Source organism: Polyodon spathula, chromosome 12, assembly GCF_017654505.1.
Source record: "Polyodon spathula isolate WHYD16114869_AA chromosome 12, ASM1765450v1, whole genome shotgun sequence".
NCBI classification, from domain to species: domain Eukaryota; kingdom Metazoa; phylum Chordata; class Actinopteri; order Acipenseriformes; family Polyodontidae; genus Polyodon; species Polyodon spathula.
Genome location: NC_054545.1, coordinates 27,668,454 through 27,684,631, shown reverse-complemented (window position 1 = coordinate 27,684,631; position 16,178 = coordinate 27,668,454). Strand labels below are relative to the sequence as shown.

Here is a 16,178-nt window from a genome sequence, read left to right as displayed (position 1 = left end):
CATATATGATATTTTTTGCTAAACCAGGTACAAAAAAGTTCAAATAAAAATACAGGTTTCTGGGAATTAGTACAATTGTTGTGTCATCTTCAGATTTGATATGCGTGTGGGAGAGAGTGTGGGTGTGTGTATGTGGGTGGAGAGATCATAGTTAACAGTTTCCTGATATGGAATTCATTTTCAAGTCCTGCAGAAACTTTTTTTTTTCTTTTCTCCATATACATAGGCAACTTATCCTTATTTGAGCACTGGGGAAATATGGGCCAAATGCGTATAACGTATATGAACATTAATTTAGCTTCCACTATCTGTAGAATGACAGTGAATACAGTAGACGATGGCTGTGCACAGTCAATTTAACATGTTTAAATAGCAACAACTCATTCAATGGATATTTTTTATGCTTGTGCTCTTGGAACATAAAATAGATTAGTAAGATTACAGATACAGATAATTATGCTGCAACTATGTATCTTACTGTAGTAGCTAAATAATTACCATATTAGTGTGTGGAATTATATATAACTTATTGTTATAGAATTATAATGCTAGTTTTATGGGTTGTTTACTGCACTGTTCACCATATTTTGGACACTAGTTTCCAGGACTTTGTTAGCTCAGGCCTACATTAATTTGGGGAAGTTCTTCCTTGGTCATGCCTCCCCAGTAAATGTTACAGCATTACTATACCCTTCTAGAATTTGAAACATCATTAAAAAACAAACAAGCAAAAAAACAGGACCTTGGTGGTTCAAATTCCAGCTGCACCAATATAATACACATAAATAATTACTGTAAGACTAAGACACAGTATGAAGGAACATGACTTGTTGTAATTAAAATAAAGACATATTTGTCTCATTATCATAATCAAATTCCTTTATTTCCTGTTGATTTACCTGCATGGGTCATAAACCCTGTTTAAATCATGGAGAGAATGGTTTATAATGCCCTTAATGTTGTGTACCAACACATTGAGGAGAGGGGATTTCCTTCTGTGATTAAAACTTCTTAAAAGTAAAGTGCTACTCTTAACATAACAGAACCGTTTCTTTTCCAGTCCAAACCAGATCTGTCACAAAACATAAGCACATCCCCTTGACTGGGACATTCACAAAAAGCCCTATATGGTATTGTGCTCAAAGAGCTATTCTGAAATCTGACAGCACGTTTTAAAGAAAAAGCACAGGTGAACGCTTGGGGAAGCATGTACTGATAGACCTTGCTAAGGGTTTCTAGGGCATAGGGGATCGTACGGCTTCTCAGAACTCCCAGATGCAGTATCAGCAGGATGAAATAAGAGTTATACTTATCAGGCCAAGGTTTTATTGCCTGAAGATAGTAGGGCATCACTTCACAATCATTGCCAGTTTATATGAACAAGGGTTGGAATAAGTATGGAATTCACCATGAATTGAGTGTCACCTTGCGAATCAGTAGGAAAACCACGCTAAGCCTTATTCACCAGCTTTAACTCTAGTGTCATTTCAATCATTTTCATAATAGAAGTGCATTTTGATATTAAAAAATCTCTTTTAATCTCTAATAGTAATCAGCCCCTGTCATACTTTTTAAGGTGTTATTTTATATATCCTCCTGGTTGGATATCCACCATTTTGGGATGAGGACCAGCACAGACTCTACCAGCAGATCAAGGCTGGAGCTTATGATGTGAGTGATAATTATGCAGATTACTAAATAGCAACTTCATGAAAAGACAACCAATTACCAGATCATTAATTAATATTAATAATAACATGCATAATTATAGTGATGGCAAGATTAAAAACATAACTACAATTGAATCTTTTCCATACCAGAGTGTACATTTATGAACTCATGTCTCAAAAAGGAAGCTCAAAACTAATTAGACTGTAACGTGAGACAAAACTTAAATGCAAGTGCCATCTCTTGTATAGAAGTCCACATATAAACTCCACTTCTTCTGTTCAGTTCCCTTCTCCAGAGTGGGACACCGTTACCCCTGAAGCAAAGGACCTTATCAACAAGATGTTAACCATTAACCCTGCAAAGCGTATTACTGCCGCAGAGTCTCTCAAACACCCCTGGATTTCGGTATGTTTTGGGTATAACTTCAGATGATTCCCATTAATTTATAGATCATATTTCTGAGATGAGTTTACCGAGCATTGAAATGTCTGTTTTTCCATCTGTGCAGCATCGCTCCACAGTGGCGTCCTGCATGCACAGACAGGAGACGGTGGAATGCTTGAAGAAGTTCAATGCAAGGAGGAAGCTCAAGGTACAATGGCAGTGACCCTTTTTTCTTTTGATCCCTTGTTTCGTAACTTTCAAGAATTTGCATTATAGCAGCAATTGCAATTCTTACTTTGATATAGTGTTACAGTACTTCATGAAAAAAATTAATGAACAATAGTAATGAAGAATTTAGGATTTCTACTATAGTATGCTGCATTTCTGCATATCAGATACAATCCTCAGTCTGAGTATAAACAGCTGCTCTCTTACCTATTTGTTGAACAGTTATGATTAAAATCATTATTTAGTCAGCAATCCATGCACCAAAAGGTTTAAAATTCCAAATATCTCTTGTATTATTTTACTATTTTCTTCTATCAATTTAGGGAGCTATCCTCACTACAATGTTGGTGACAAGAAACTTTTCAGGTAAGTTCTTTTACACATGAATGCAAACACACACAGTACTGTATATCCATGTAGTTGTTACGTTTTGATCCAAGACATATGCTTTCATTGCTGAAGGAATGGAATGAAGTTTGTTCCTGGGCAGCTTTGGAAATCGATGAGCAGCTTCAAAGCAGAGATTCGTAGGCAGCAGCTTTGTGCTTTTATTACAAGCGCTAGCTGCTCTCAGCAGTTTGGGGCCTGGCAACAGACACAGGTTAGGCCAACCAGGATCCAACAATGAAGGACTGTCTTTGAGTCAGAGATTTCATAACAACACAAATTAGCATATTTTACATCCTCGAGGAAACTCAAGTTTGGCAAATTTAAAAGAGATTGCCTGATTGCAATAAACAAGGGGGCCTGAACCACTTTCTCACAGAAGTGGAGGTGGAAGAGTAACAGTTATTTTTTTGGAGGGTTTTTTTTTGGCTGGTATCCCTGACCTTCAATTGGACTTGTTAGCGAAGCAAAGTTACATAACACACAGATATAGTATACATAATATAATATAATTAATGTTTTATTTACCATCTGTGCAATAATGGATTTTCAACAGAATTTAAAAGCGGTTCATAACAAAAGTACTGGTGAAAAGGCCTGTCAATGCCATCTGACTTATTTCACTAACATGATGTTAAACCAGTGTTGCTTTGATAGATACTGTATATGCTGTATGCAGTGAAAACCTATCAGTGAGGGTATACACTGAATGTTACACAGTTCTGTAGAGCTGATTTTTTAAACATCTAGACATGTTATAAAGAGGTTATTATTATGGGGTCATAACTATTTAATACTAGCTAAAAAGCTCAATGTTCCCATTTTAAAGCACGCTTCTTGGAATGCCTAATTTACCTTATTATAACATTGTATTGTACACTGTAAGATTTTTTAAAATGAATTATGATCTATTATTGCTTTTTAACAACACTTATAGTATGTTTTTTGTGCTCACTCTGCTTGGAGCTGTCCTTTTGAACAATTCACTTTCTTAAGCTAACACTAGAAATTGTTCACCAATAACTGCAGTCTGATTACAAGAATGACAGACTAAATGAGGCATTCACCCTTGGCCATGGCCTGTTATAAAATAGGTGGCGTCCCTTCATTATTACAAGAGGTGAATCCCTGCAGTCCTGCTCGAAGTTTTAACTTGTCTGCATACTGACTGCACTGCTAATTGGAGGAACTTTTTAGTTTAATCCTGTTATGGCAGCTATCTGAGCAGCTTTCTCAGAGAATGGAAAGAACAGAATTGCATAGCTGAATCTCACCACAGCACGGAGAGAGATACAAGTACAAAGGGTATCAATAAAGGGCTGTTATTAGGATTGGCCTGTTTGTAGCAACCCATATGAGGGGTTATCCCAGTAATTAAGGAGTTTACCATGTTTTTATAATGTAAACACCATGCTAGGATTTTACAATGATATACCACAATACATCTTTTTATAAAGAAAGGTGACATCATACCAGGAGATAGACGGACACAGTACTGCGGGATGAAGCACTCATGCATGTATTTATTATATTAAATAAAAGATTTAAACAAAGCAAAAACACTTAACAAACCATAAGGCATGTTGGCCAAAACAAACAGACAATATGAAACACAGAATCCAAAGACAGTATTGTGCGCGTCCAAATCCAGCACGAGTAGCAATTGTTTCTATTTCTTTTCACAAATGTCTCTCTCTCGTTCTTACTCCCTGAACACCCAACCTAGACTAATAATTCCTACCTCTTTTATGCAGCTGTGCTTGAGCTCGACTGCTTGTTAATCATTCAATCAGGCTCAGACACATTCTGCATGTGAAGTGATTTGGCAGGGAAGGCAATTAACCCTTCCCTGCCTACCTAAAACAACAGTGCCCAAACACACATTTAAATAATAACAATACAACACAAATACAACAATACAGAAAATATGCACCGGGCAGGGTGTACACCACCACAGTGACATACTGTAAACTTTATCCTAATTTGAAATAATATTGTTGCTCTTGGAGGATACAAATTAAAGTACATTATCTTTTCAAGATTGTCTACTGTCCTACCTTGGATATACTATAAGAGCCTGACTAAGACTGTATAATAAAAACATTGCCCTAAGGCATCCTAATTACACAGTGCAACAGAGCTATGAGGGCCTCATGCTGTGGGAAATGTGGGCATGCCTCAGAGCTTTATTACACTTTTTTAATATGAATTAAGAACTAAATATATGTTTTGTGTGTGGTCATTTTCTCAAGTATACAGCATTGTTGCAAATGATTGTGTGCTTGTCATCTTTGGAAAGATGTTTTTAATGTTCAGAGCACACTGAAGAACATATAACTGCACGTGGAAGAGTGATAAAGCAGCTCAGGAAGAACTTAATGACTATCCATGGTGTGTTAATAGACTTGGCACTCCATTATAGCCTGGTATCTATTATAGCAGGAGCATGAGATTCTGTACTTTACATAATGTGGAACAATGAATTTCTAGTAACAATACATTTATCACAAATGTGATTATACAGCAATACCTGCTTGTGGCTCTGTTGTATTGGTCTATTTAGAATAGAGGTTTTGTTCTAAGTCATTGGTGGCTCTTCTAAGTTAGGCACAAGCATGCAGTAAACAAGAAGTGGCATCTGAGCTATCATGGGTAAATAATGTCGACACAAATAACCTGCCCTTAATACCTCTGCTATAATTGTGTTCCAGTGAACAAGAAAAGCACATAGAGGGATTTAGAACCAGCTTACTGTCCTATTTATACCCCCTCTAACAGACTAATGGGGCAAATGTGAGTGGCCCTTGCTTATCATTAGCTCCTTGAATTACGCAGTGGCCTGGATCCAGGGGATGCCCCACCATCAGGCAAGATAAGCCTCTGGACTGAAACCAAGCACCGGAGAGTGAGGGTCACCTTATCGTGCTGTCAATAGGGCTACTTCTGCTGCCAGAACGAGGACCATATGACCCAATAGAGGCTGGTCTAAAATTCTCTGATAAAAATAAACTAGTTCTTTAGAGTGAGATATAAATCCAACAAACCAGAACCATAAGGTATTAAAGTGGTTAACTGAACTGGGCAGTATGGTATAGCACAATTAACCAATTATAGAGCAACTACTGGAATATTTCATACTGATGCATTCATTTAGTCCCCTGTCGGGCAGTTCTTGGGTCTCTGCTTTTACTTTCTTCTTTGGTCTCTTTTCAGCTTCTGAAGGCTGAAGCAGGAGGTCTCTTGTGTGTTTTTCTTGCCGGATAAACAATTTTGAATTTCTTAAACAAGTATTACAAATGGAAAAATAACATTGGAAATACGCATATTTTTCAGAACAACGTGATTCGACATGTGGACCCAGTGTTGACAGTTTCTTTAATAATAATTTGACTACAAAAGGCTACAACATTTCAAACCTCTGGATTTCTTTGGATTTCTGTCAGTTCAATGCTGAGTTACTTTGGCTCCATAACAATGCCGTTTGCTTTCCTGTTTTGGGGGTTTATTCCCTTCTTGGTCTCACTGATTTTCCTCATTTTCTGTTCAGGAAATAAGAGCGGGGCTAACAAGAAGAACGATGGGGTGAAGGTAGGGAGGAACAGTGCCTTTAATGCTTGCAGAATCTGTGTGGTGGTGCTCATTCACTGTGCAAATGGCTACATATCTCATACTCAGGGCTCAAATCAATAAAATTACAAACAATCCAAGTATGTATATGTGTGTGTGTGTGTGTGTGTGTGTGTGTGTGTGTGTGTGTGTGTGTGTATCTATCTATCTATCTATCTATCTATCTATCTATCTATATATATATATATATATATATATATATATATATATATATATATATATATATATATATATATATATATATATTGACATTTAAGATTGATGCAAGAAGTTATTTTCAGTGTCAGAATTTGAAAAATATAACTGCAGAAACAAACACCTGTTTGCCTTGGAAGTTTATTTAGTTTTACCTAAAGCAAATTTTAGCTGCTTGAATTTGAAACTTTGTTGAAATTGTGGAACAATATAAATTTGCACAGTACAGCAACCAGGGGAAAAGGCAACCAAGTGTGCAATATGTAGTAAAACAATCGATACAAATATAAAATGCCAGACCTATTTTACAAAAGCGTGGTATGGATTCAGTTTTCATGATTCTGTAATCCACAAAGTCCTTAATATTGAGATATGTATAGGATCATTTCTGCACAGTAAATACAGTTAAACTGTATATTCATTTTGCAGTGTGTTTATGTAATATCACATTTCTCAATTTCAGTGGAACCTTGAGTCCTCAATACTGAAAAGATGGCCTGGCAGACTGTTGTACTGAGAGGGTTAAAGCTCAGCCTGCAATGTGAAAACCAATAGCCACATTGGATATTTAGCGCTACTCGTGTGTCTTTGGAATGTTAAATCTCAAGCACTTTAATTTTAGTGCTGGGATATCCCCCTGCAACTCAAAAACAAACTATGGCTTTCAAGCAGCCCCAGTGATACTGACAGCCAAACCATAAACTCTGAGCATAAAGGAATATATTCAGGGAATTGCTGGGAATTCCTGCAGAACAGCTTGTTACAAGACAAACAAACATGTCACAGCAGCATGTTCACTGATTAAAAGGAAGTCCTATTTGGGCATGGCACCAGTTTGTTTGTTTTTTTGTTCAAATGTGAGCCACACACAGACACACACACACACACAGAAACACAATGGAGCTCTCTGGCTCTGCTGTCTCCCATGTCGTCCTGTCCGTCTCCATTACCTTCTGCCTATTCCTGTCTAACTTACTCTCGTTTCTCTTCCAGAAAAGGAAGTCCAGTTCCAGCGTCCAGCTCATGGTGAGTGTGCTATTCCCTCTTGACAGTGTGTGGTGGCTTGCACCACAGAGGAGTGATGCAATATAATTCAAATGGAGCTGGACTTTCTTTTTTATAACATTCCATTTTAATGTAATGTTTGTTCATTTATACCACATTTATGAATTCACACTAAGGCACTTTCTTTCCTACACAAAACTAATGAAAAACAAGGGGCTGTGTTCCGTTTGTTTTTGAGGTGCAATTTTTTATGTGTTTTTTATTTCCTTTGGGGGAAAAAAAATGCACTCTGCATTTTGCTTTCACAAAGGATGTGTAAATTCAGCCCTCGGGTTTGCTGTGGCGTAATTAACATGCTTGTTTAAGGAGAACAAAGTAGAGACTAACTGTGCTCATATCTTCTTTCCAGGAATCCTCTGAAAGCACTAACACCACCATTGAGGATGAGGATACCCGAGGTAGTGAACAGTTTCATAGACTGTTAAACAACAGTATTTTCAAAATATTTATTTTCATTATGTCTTCATTTTTAACTAAGACAGTTCAACAGTTGGAGACATGGGACAACCAACTGATTGCAGTATTTTTATCATTAGCACTGTCGACAGTAAAATTGCAAATTGCGTGATTACAATCCTGGGCCTGCTTGCAGACTGTGGAACGGGTCTGGTAACAGCTTCTCAGGCGATCCACAGAAGACCACTTTAGAGGTGCCTCAGATCCTTATACAGTACACTACAATACAATACCATTTGTTTGTATATAGCGCCTTTCATAGAATGGAGATAGATAGAGGGAAAGTAAGAGAACACCGGAATAGCTGAAGCTTGGGTCCTATATTCTATTTATTTTCCGGCACACTCCCCTCATGTAGACTGCCTGCTGAGGGTGGCATGGTGGAAAACCAATGGCCAAAATAAACAAAATACTAAACAAAACACACTAACAAGTATCACACTGGTGCAAGCCGGTATGAATAGCAATTGATATTGACTTTTACTGCTCTCTCTCTCTCTCTCTCTCTCTCTCTCTCTCTCTCTCTCTCTGTCACATATTCAATGAACTATCTCCAACACACTCTCTACAAACAAGCACTTCTTTGTTTTTATACCATGTGGCCAGGGGCTTGACTGGTTCCGTTAATCATCCAATCACCACCTGGCCACATTCCACACTTTTCCACTCAAACTTCAATCACTCAATGAATCAAACCATCAGCAATGAAACAATCAAACAATGCCATATGGCTGTGCAAGGTTGGCCATCTTGATTCTAGCTTTCTTTACCAAGATGGTTGCCAGCCACCAAACTCTCACACACCCACAGACCGGTGCCCCCATGTGTAGAGCCTCTGCTCTGTCACATACTCCCCCTTGTGTTCAGACACATGACCATCCCACTGCTGCCAACACATGTGTGAAAGGTGCCTTTCTACGGGTTGTGGGAATTCACTGGACGTGGTAATGTTAAATAACTGTCTCTGTGTCCTTGCCCAGTGAATTCACACAACCCTTAGAAAGGACTCTTTCACACACCCATAGAGACAAAGCAGAAAGAAGGAACAGATGTAATCAGAGCCACGTTCCCTGGAAGCCTTATAGGTCAGAAGTAGGACTTTAAACTAAATTATATGTTGAACAGGAAGCCAGTGTTCTACCTGATTTAGGAACCAATACCAGAGGGGATGATTATTGGCATCATACAGGATCTTTTCACTACCTTATATAGACCTGCTATTCATAGTGTTGACTGTTGTTGGATAACTATATGTTGTTGGATAAGCATATTAATATGAAATGTGCTTGATATGAATACAGACTCAAAATGATGGGAAGGGCTCTCTGTTTCTCAAAAGCACTGACTTTTCACATCCATACACACCCACACACCTGCATACATTTATCTCATCTTTAATTTAAAAGGGCAGTTTTTTATGTATTTACTGTTAACAGAAAGATTATTAATTGGTTGGTTAATATATGGACTACTTAAACTGTGCTGTGACAGACTGACACAGTAGTTCTGTTGGGTTATTTCTGTATCTTGTCCTCACCAAAGAAAACTGAAATGTTACAGGCAGGAAGAAGTTCTGGTATCAACACAGAAAGATAAGCTAGTAACACTCATAACAGGAGTACAAAGAGAAGTCAATTGTTTTTTACTTTAAATTAATCTGGTATCAAATACAGCAGCACAATCCCCAGGCAACATTTCTTTTCAGTTCATGTATTGTAGGTTTGGTTTGTTTGCACGGTGTCTGTTTGTGTTTCTGTGGAGTTGTTTTGTTGTTTTCTTGTCTGCTCTCAAAGAGAATTTTTTTGCTCTCAGTTGGGTTTCAAAAGCGGCATGTTCCTTAGAGTTCTGGTGTATATTTAGCTACATAAAAATAAAACACACAATGGTGCTAAATTTTGAACTACGAAAATAAACTAAATTAATTCAATGACAAACATTTCAAATTTTTCAATTGAATGTCTTCAGTTGGAAAAGGCCTCCAGTGAAAGCATTTAATTTATTTTGTTTCTTTTAGTATTTTCAAAAATGCATATATTCCACTGTGCAGAAAATCGGGCCTAAAGTGCCTTAAGTAGAGTGGGACAGGAGGGGTACATTGTAAATCCCCAGTACTCCCCAGTAATGTTGTTGAAACTGACACCCTGGGATCCTTCAAGAAGCTGCTTGATGAGATTCTGGGATCAATAAGCTACTAACAACCACACAAGCAAGATGGGCCGAATGGCCTCTTGTTTGTAAAATTTCTTATGTTCTTAAATAGGTTTATATAGATTCTGTATGTTAACCTACTATTAACAAAACATATATGATCATATGTTAGCATGTAATTGTAGACTTTTAATAAATGTGCCCTTGAATGTCCTCATATTCTATATCTTATACACACACACACACACACACACACACACGCCAGTAATATATGCTGTTCTATCTTAATAATTTTATATCATAATCTTTTCTGATTAATAGTCACCCACAATCTCTCATTCTCTCAGTCCTCAGTGATCATTTACCTGAGTGTGAGCAACAGCTGTTATCAGATAACATCTGTAAAATTTTCATTCATAAAGAGTATTTTAGTTATTTTAAATTAGGAAATGGATGTGTAATTTTTCTGATTACAAATGCCTTTCAGGGTGCAATAAACATCAGTACTTTGCTGGTAATTGCGTGTGGTTGGTTATTACACTGTCTAGTAGTAGACCTAACTCCCTGTACTCAAATAACCCTGTCCTGTAATTGCAGGAAGGAAGCAGGAGATTATTAAAGTGACAGAGCAGTTGATTGAAGCTATCAGCAATGGGGATTTTGAATGTTACACGTAAGTTGTTTTATTTTATTCGGATACGAAACATTGGTAGACTTCTTATTATAACCAAACTGACTTCGCTGTTCTTTATTCATGCTTTTTGTCCAGAACTGACTATTGTGAATCCCTGGGACTCCCTGGTAAAATGTTCTCACCACTGCAGTTTATTCACATTCTGGCCTCTTATATACTGTCATATAGCAGATCCGATAGCATACTACCCCTCTGAAACGGCTACACTTCCTGTAAGGCAGAGACCTGCTCTTGAAATACCTCTGGATTTATTTTCTGTGTAAAATTGTGTTCTCTATCCGGTAAATACTGTAAACCCAGGGTTGTACGCAACAGAAACCAGGCAACTTGTGTTTGGAAGTGTACCCTTTTTACATAATTAAAAAAGAAATAACCTGTATAAACTTTTAATGCACAAGTTCATACCACTATTTTTCTCCAGGGAAAGACTTTGAACTAGTATTTGGTGGGATCCCTATAATAAAAACACTATTAATTGTATGAAGGGATCAGTATAGTGATTCCTCTCCCTCCACTCATTTTGAAGTTAATCATTTGTCACTTGCTTTATTCTTCAGGAAGATGTGCGACCCGAGTGTCACCGCTTTTGAACCCGAAGCCCTAGGAAACCTGGTGGAGGGACTTGACTTCCATCGGTTTTATTTTGAAAACTGTAGGCAACTGGGTTTTTATAATTGGCTAAATCCTGGCAATTTAAGCTATAGTAAACATTGATGAGCGTGCAGTAGGCTACCCCTGCAAAATGTATCAAACTAAGATCTGATTGTTTTAAGCAAACTTAAGTTGATTAATTATTCTGTTTTATAACCATATTTTTTCACATGATTAACAATTAAATTCCTTAACAATAATTCTGGTAACTTGTATGTTTTGAATGTCGAATTCTTGTCGAATTGTAGCTCAAATGTCATCATTCTTTTTTCAGTGTGGTCTAAGAACAGTAAGCCGGTTCACACCACAATCCTGAACCCCCACATCCACCTGATTGGTGAGGAAGCTGCCTGCATTGCTTATATCCGCATCACCCAGTACATCGACAGCAACGGCCTGCCGCGCACTGCACAGTCCGAGGAGACACGCATCTGGCATCGCCGTGACGGCAAGTGGCAGATCGTTCACTTCCACCGCTCCGGCACTTCTTCTGCAATTGCTTAGTAAGGACCCCTGCAGCAAATCCATCCAGCTTAAGATGCACTGAAGTATGATTTGATCTTGAACTACTTAGTGTTTTGAAGAGTGAAACATAACAAAAACAGAAGATTTCTTATTTTATCCGCACTGCTGAAAGATCAGCTTGCATTAAACCATGTCATTGGCTTTCACTTCATTCACAATCATGCTTTCAAAGCATGATACTCACATATCATTAGGCTATGTAAATAGGGTATGAGGTAACTTTCAATGTATTCTTTGTTTCTGACTAGCTGCAAACACAAATGACTGTCTCAGTGGGCCAGAAATAGCCTGTCTCAGTGGGCAAGAATAACCCTGCATGGCTGAGATAAAAATACGTGTACCAAGCTTATGTTTTATTATTCAAATTGTTTATATTCAATATTTCCCCCCACAGAGCCAGAAACCAGCATTGCAGCTAGACAGCAACAAAGAAAAACAAAGCCTGTTGCACAATTCATCAATGGGTTTCATTATATTAACCCGAATCAACTTAAAACAAATAAGTTCCTCTAACAGGTGTGTGATTTCTTACAGAACTTTAGGCACTCCTCAAAAACAAATAGTTCCCAGAACAGTTAAGATATGTCATATTTGCCTTTTATATATATATATATATATATATAATCTCACAGCCTCTTTCATGCATGTCTGTAAATATGTGCATGTCAGGATAGTAAGGTGGAAATGAAACCTTACATCTTACTTTTCTCAGGAAGTAACTTTTTGATTTAATCTCACAGTGCACTGTGAAACTCATGCAGAACTATTTTACATTTTGCATGTTCGTTAAAATATATATTTACAAATAAGAAAATAAAGCAATAACGGGAACCAAACATATACAACAAATAATAATTGGTTGGCATATCAAGTTCCTGACACTCTCTCCTCTTTGAAGTAACAATGTGCATCTATTTTCTGCTTTATTGAAATGTTTATCATGCTATATAACAGTATATTAACTACATCAGAAGCGTTTCATAGAAAAAAATATTTTAAACTTATTTTTACTTTCTTTTATAACATAAAGTAGTTTTTTTTTTAAATTATTCCTAACGTTTGCAAATAATGAAAGGATGCTGTGAAAACTAAACTTGCCCTCAGCCACTGCTGAATATGTGATTTAAATGATAGACTATTAACATGTTTTTTTTTATTTATTTTTTTATGATTTTGCTGCACTAATACAGTTTTATGTTCAAGGGGTGATCTGTTATGTTGTTTATTTGAACTATGCTGTACAGCGCTGGTATATTTTCTAAATTAATCTGTTTTGTAATTAGTAACCCTGTTACACAATTACATCCTTTGGCCAGTTGCATGTTAAAAAATTGCATTTGCACTATTTGTGTCTCTGTAGTGTATGGGAAAGCCTGTTAGCGATTACCTATCCCCTTTTCTTTCAGTTGAACTATCGGATTTGGGAAATGAGCTGCAAGACTCTCCTTAAAGTCTCCAATCAGGTTTCCATCCAGAAGCTGTCAGAGGTCGGACCACCAGGGGAACTGAAGTCCGTCGCATTTCATATGTTACTTGAAACCTGTTTACACTTCCACTAAGTCAATATGAATGGCATTATAAAACACAATCATTTACACACACACACACACACACACACACACACACACACACACACACACACACACACACACACACACACATATATATACTTCATATCTATTAAAGCATGATAAACTGATTCATATTGCAAATGTTTTAGTATTTTATACATTTATTAATAATTATAACTTTTTGCTGTTGGAAACAATTTGCAGTATTCCTGATTTTAAAGCTGTGGCAATCTTTTTATTTATTTATTTGTTTTTGTTTTTGTTTTTTTAAAGATTATTCCTGTTCCAGTGAAACTGAAGTAAAAACAGCTTGCTCAAATTAAACATAGTGTTGGAACAATCATCTTAAATCATATTACATTTTTATAGTTATACTGATTTAGTAAATGCTGATTTAACTATGTAAGAAAAACACTATACAACAAAGCTACTATGAAAGCCTAATGCTTAAGAAATTAACTCTATAGTAATACTGAAGAAGACACTTCTCAAAGAGATTACTAGACTTGCAGTGATTGCATTAACTTTAGCTTGTATCTATTTAAGCACAAGCACTAGGTCACCTATGTGATTATAAATAGAACAATATCTCTGTATTGTGTAAGCATTTAAAAGCTTGGCCTTTTACTATGAGCATAGAAACAGGAGTTTGTACTCTGTCTTAGTAGTAAGAGTTCTGCTTTCATGTAACACCTGGGATAGAATCGTTTTTTTTTACCCACAATTATCATTAGCACCAAAAAATACAACCAAAATCAATTGAGACATTTTTTGGAGGCTTGCAATAGTATTATTATTAATTTTAAATGGATTTGAAAGCTATAGTAGTGGGCTTATGGTGATTGGGATCCTTGGGAATCTCTCCTTGGCCATTTTAAGAGAGATTGAAATACTCTTACCAGTACAAAGAAGTATTACAGTTCAGAAACACCCCACATGCAATTTCAATTCAAATTTTCAATACTAAAGAATGAAATGAATGAAAAGCAGATAGTAATTATCTTACAGAAAAATGTACAATTTTGAAATTAATTATTCTTCATACTTTTTAGAGAGGTGCAGTTGTGACACTTAGCCACACAAGTAAGCACTTCAAATCACAAACGTGTTAAACATGGAAACTGCTAGAGGAGATTTTCTTTACGTTGTTCATTTATCTATTTGTTTAAAATTATATTTACACAGAACTAGGTTTGCACTAATATCTGTTCTGTTGGGTAAATTATTATTATTATTATTGTTATTATTATTATTATTATTATTTATTATTATTATTATTATTATTATTATTATTTGGCAGGCACCTTTATCCAAGGCTGATTGGCAATAGTTTATGTAAATTAACTAATTCAAGTAATTACCATATATTATATGTAGAAACACAAATAGTGAGTCAGTTCTGATGTGGTCAATTTAGAATCCTGCTTTAATAAGGTCTTGCTTAATTTAATATTTTTAACTGATTTGATTTAATGATAGTATATAATGTGTCTAAAATTATAAATGCACATTTTATATCATGCTTTGGTTTAATGGCTTGTCTCTAGTATAAATCCAGGCTTTAAAAAGTTAAATGTCTAACTTGCTTTTCTACAGTTGCGTGTTATAAAGTATAAAGGTACATTTTATACATACAATTTATGGCAGGACTGATTCTACACATGTGTGCAATATATCAGCATACTGCTGTTCTGTTATAATGAATATAATGCACTTATAGCAACACAGGATATTTTGCAATGCATGCATTATTGAGCATGCTGATTTTAAGATGCACTTTTTGTTTAATAACTGTTAGATTTAGTAAACTAACATTATATTGCATGTTTACAAATGAAAAAAAAAAAAAAAACAACAAAAAGTTATTACTGTTCGCCTCATTCCACTACCCCGTACTTTAGAATGATCAACTCCAAGCCAATGTAATCTTTAAAAAGGGTCCCAAAACCTGAACACTGCACTCAGATTCGGACAAAAACTGACCTGTTCCGAGGCCTCTGGGAGCCTTCAAAACTCCAGATTTGGATAATAACAGGGTTATGGGAATGTGGAAAATAGCTGTCACTGGTGACAGCTTATTAAAAACCCTAGTGACAAGACTAAGGCATTACATCACAGAAGAAAAAGAAAAATCCCCAGTAAGGCTATCCCCAGCACATTACTCTAAGGGTCACATTCACAGAAGAAGGAAAATCCCTCAGTCGATATGAAATATATCCCCATATTATATATATATTATATATTTATATTTATATATATATATATATATATATATATATATATATATATATATATATATATATAATATATATAATTGAGTTACTCTATGTTTGGCATGTGTTAATATGCAAGTAAGCTAGTTGTAACATTTAATCAACAACAAAGTGTAATAGAGCATAAATGTATTTTATAAGATTTTCTTTCCCCATACACACGCACACACATTCCTATATTTGTGGGGACTTCTCATTGACAGTCACTATATTTTTATTTACTATTTCTAAATCCAGTCAGACAAAACCCCACACAGGATGAAAGTCGATAATGAACTATATATTTTGACATTTAAAAAAAAA

The 16,178-nt window shown here is 36.1% G+C and overlaps 1 protein-coding gene across 1 annotated transcript in view; it reads left to right on the top strand.

Annotated features, from left to right (window-relative positions):
* Positions 1 to 14,766, top strand: part of LOC121323838 (calcium/calmodulin-dependent protein kinase type II subunit alpha-like) — an 81,981-nt gene extending 67,215 nt beyond the window's left edge. The window contains exons 9-19 of the mRNA XM_041265111.1: positions 1,577 to 1,671; positions 1,954 to 2,076; positions 2,180 to 2,263; positions 2,607 to 2,649; positions 6,218 to 6,258; positions 7,486 to 7,518; positions 7,907 to 7,955; positions 10,759 to 10,834; positions 11,413 to 11,507; positions 11,781 to 12,009; positions 13,438 to 14,766. Coding sequence (XP_041121045.1) covers positions 1,577 to 1,671; positions 1,954 to 2,076; positions 2,180 to 2,263; positions 2,607 to 2,649; positions 6,218 to 6,258; positions 7,486 to 7,518; positions 7,907 to 7,955; positions 10,759 to 10,834; positions 11,413 to 11,507; positions 11,781 to 12,009; positions 13,438 to 13,441 — 872 coding nt within the window. The 3' untranslated portion in view covers positions 13,442 to 14,766. The remainder of the gene's footprint in view (positions 1 to 1,576; positions 1,672 to 1,953; positions 2,077 to 2,179; positions 2,264 to 2,606; positions 2,650 to 6,217; positions 6,259 to 7,485; positions 7,519 to 7,906; positions 7,956 to 10,758; positions 10,835 to 11,412; positions 11,508 to 11,780; positions 12,010 to 13,437) is intronic.
* Positions 14,767 to 16,178: the final 1,412 nt, after the last annotated feature.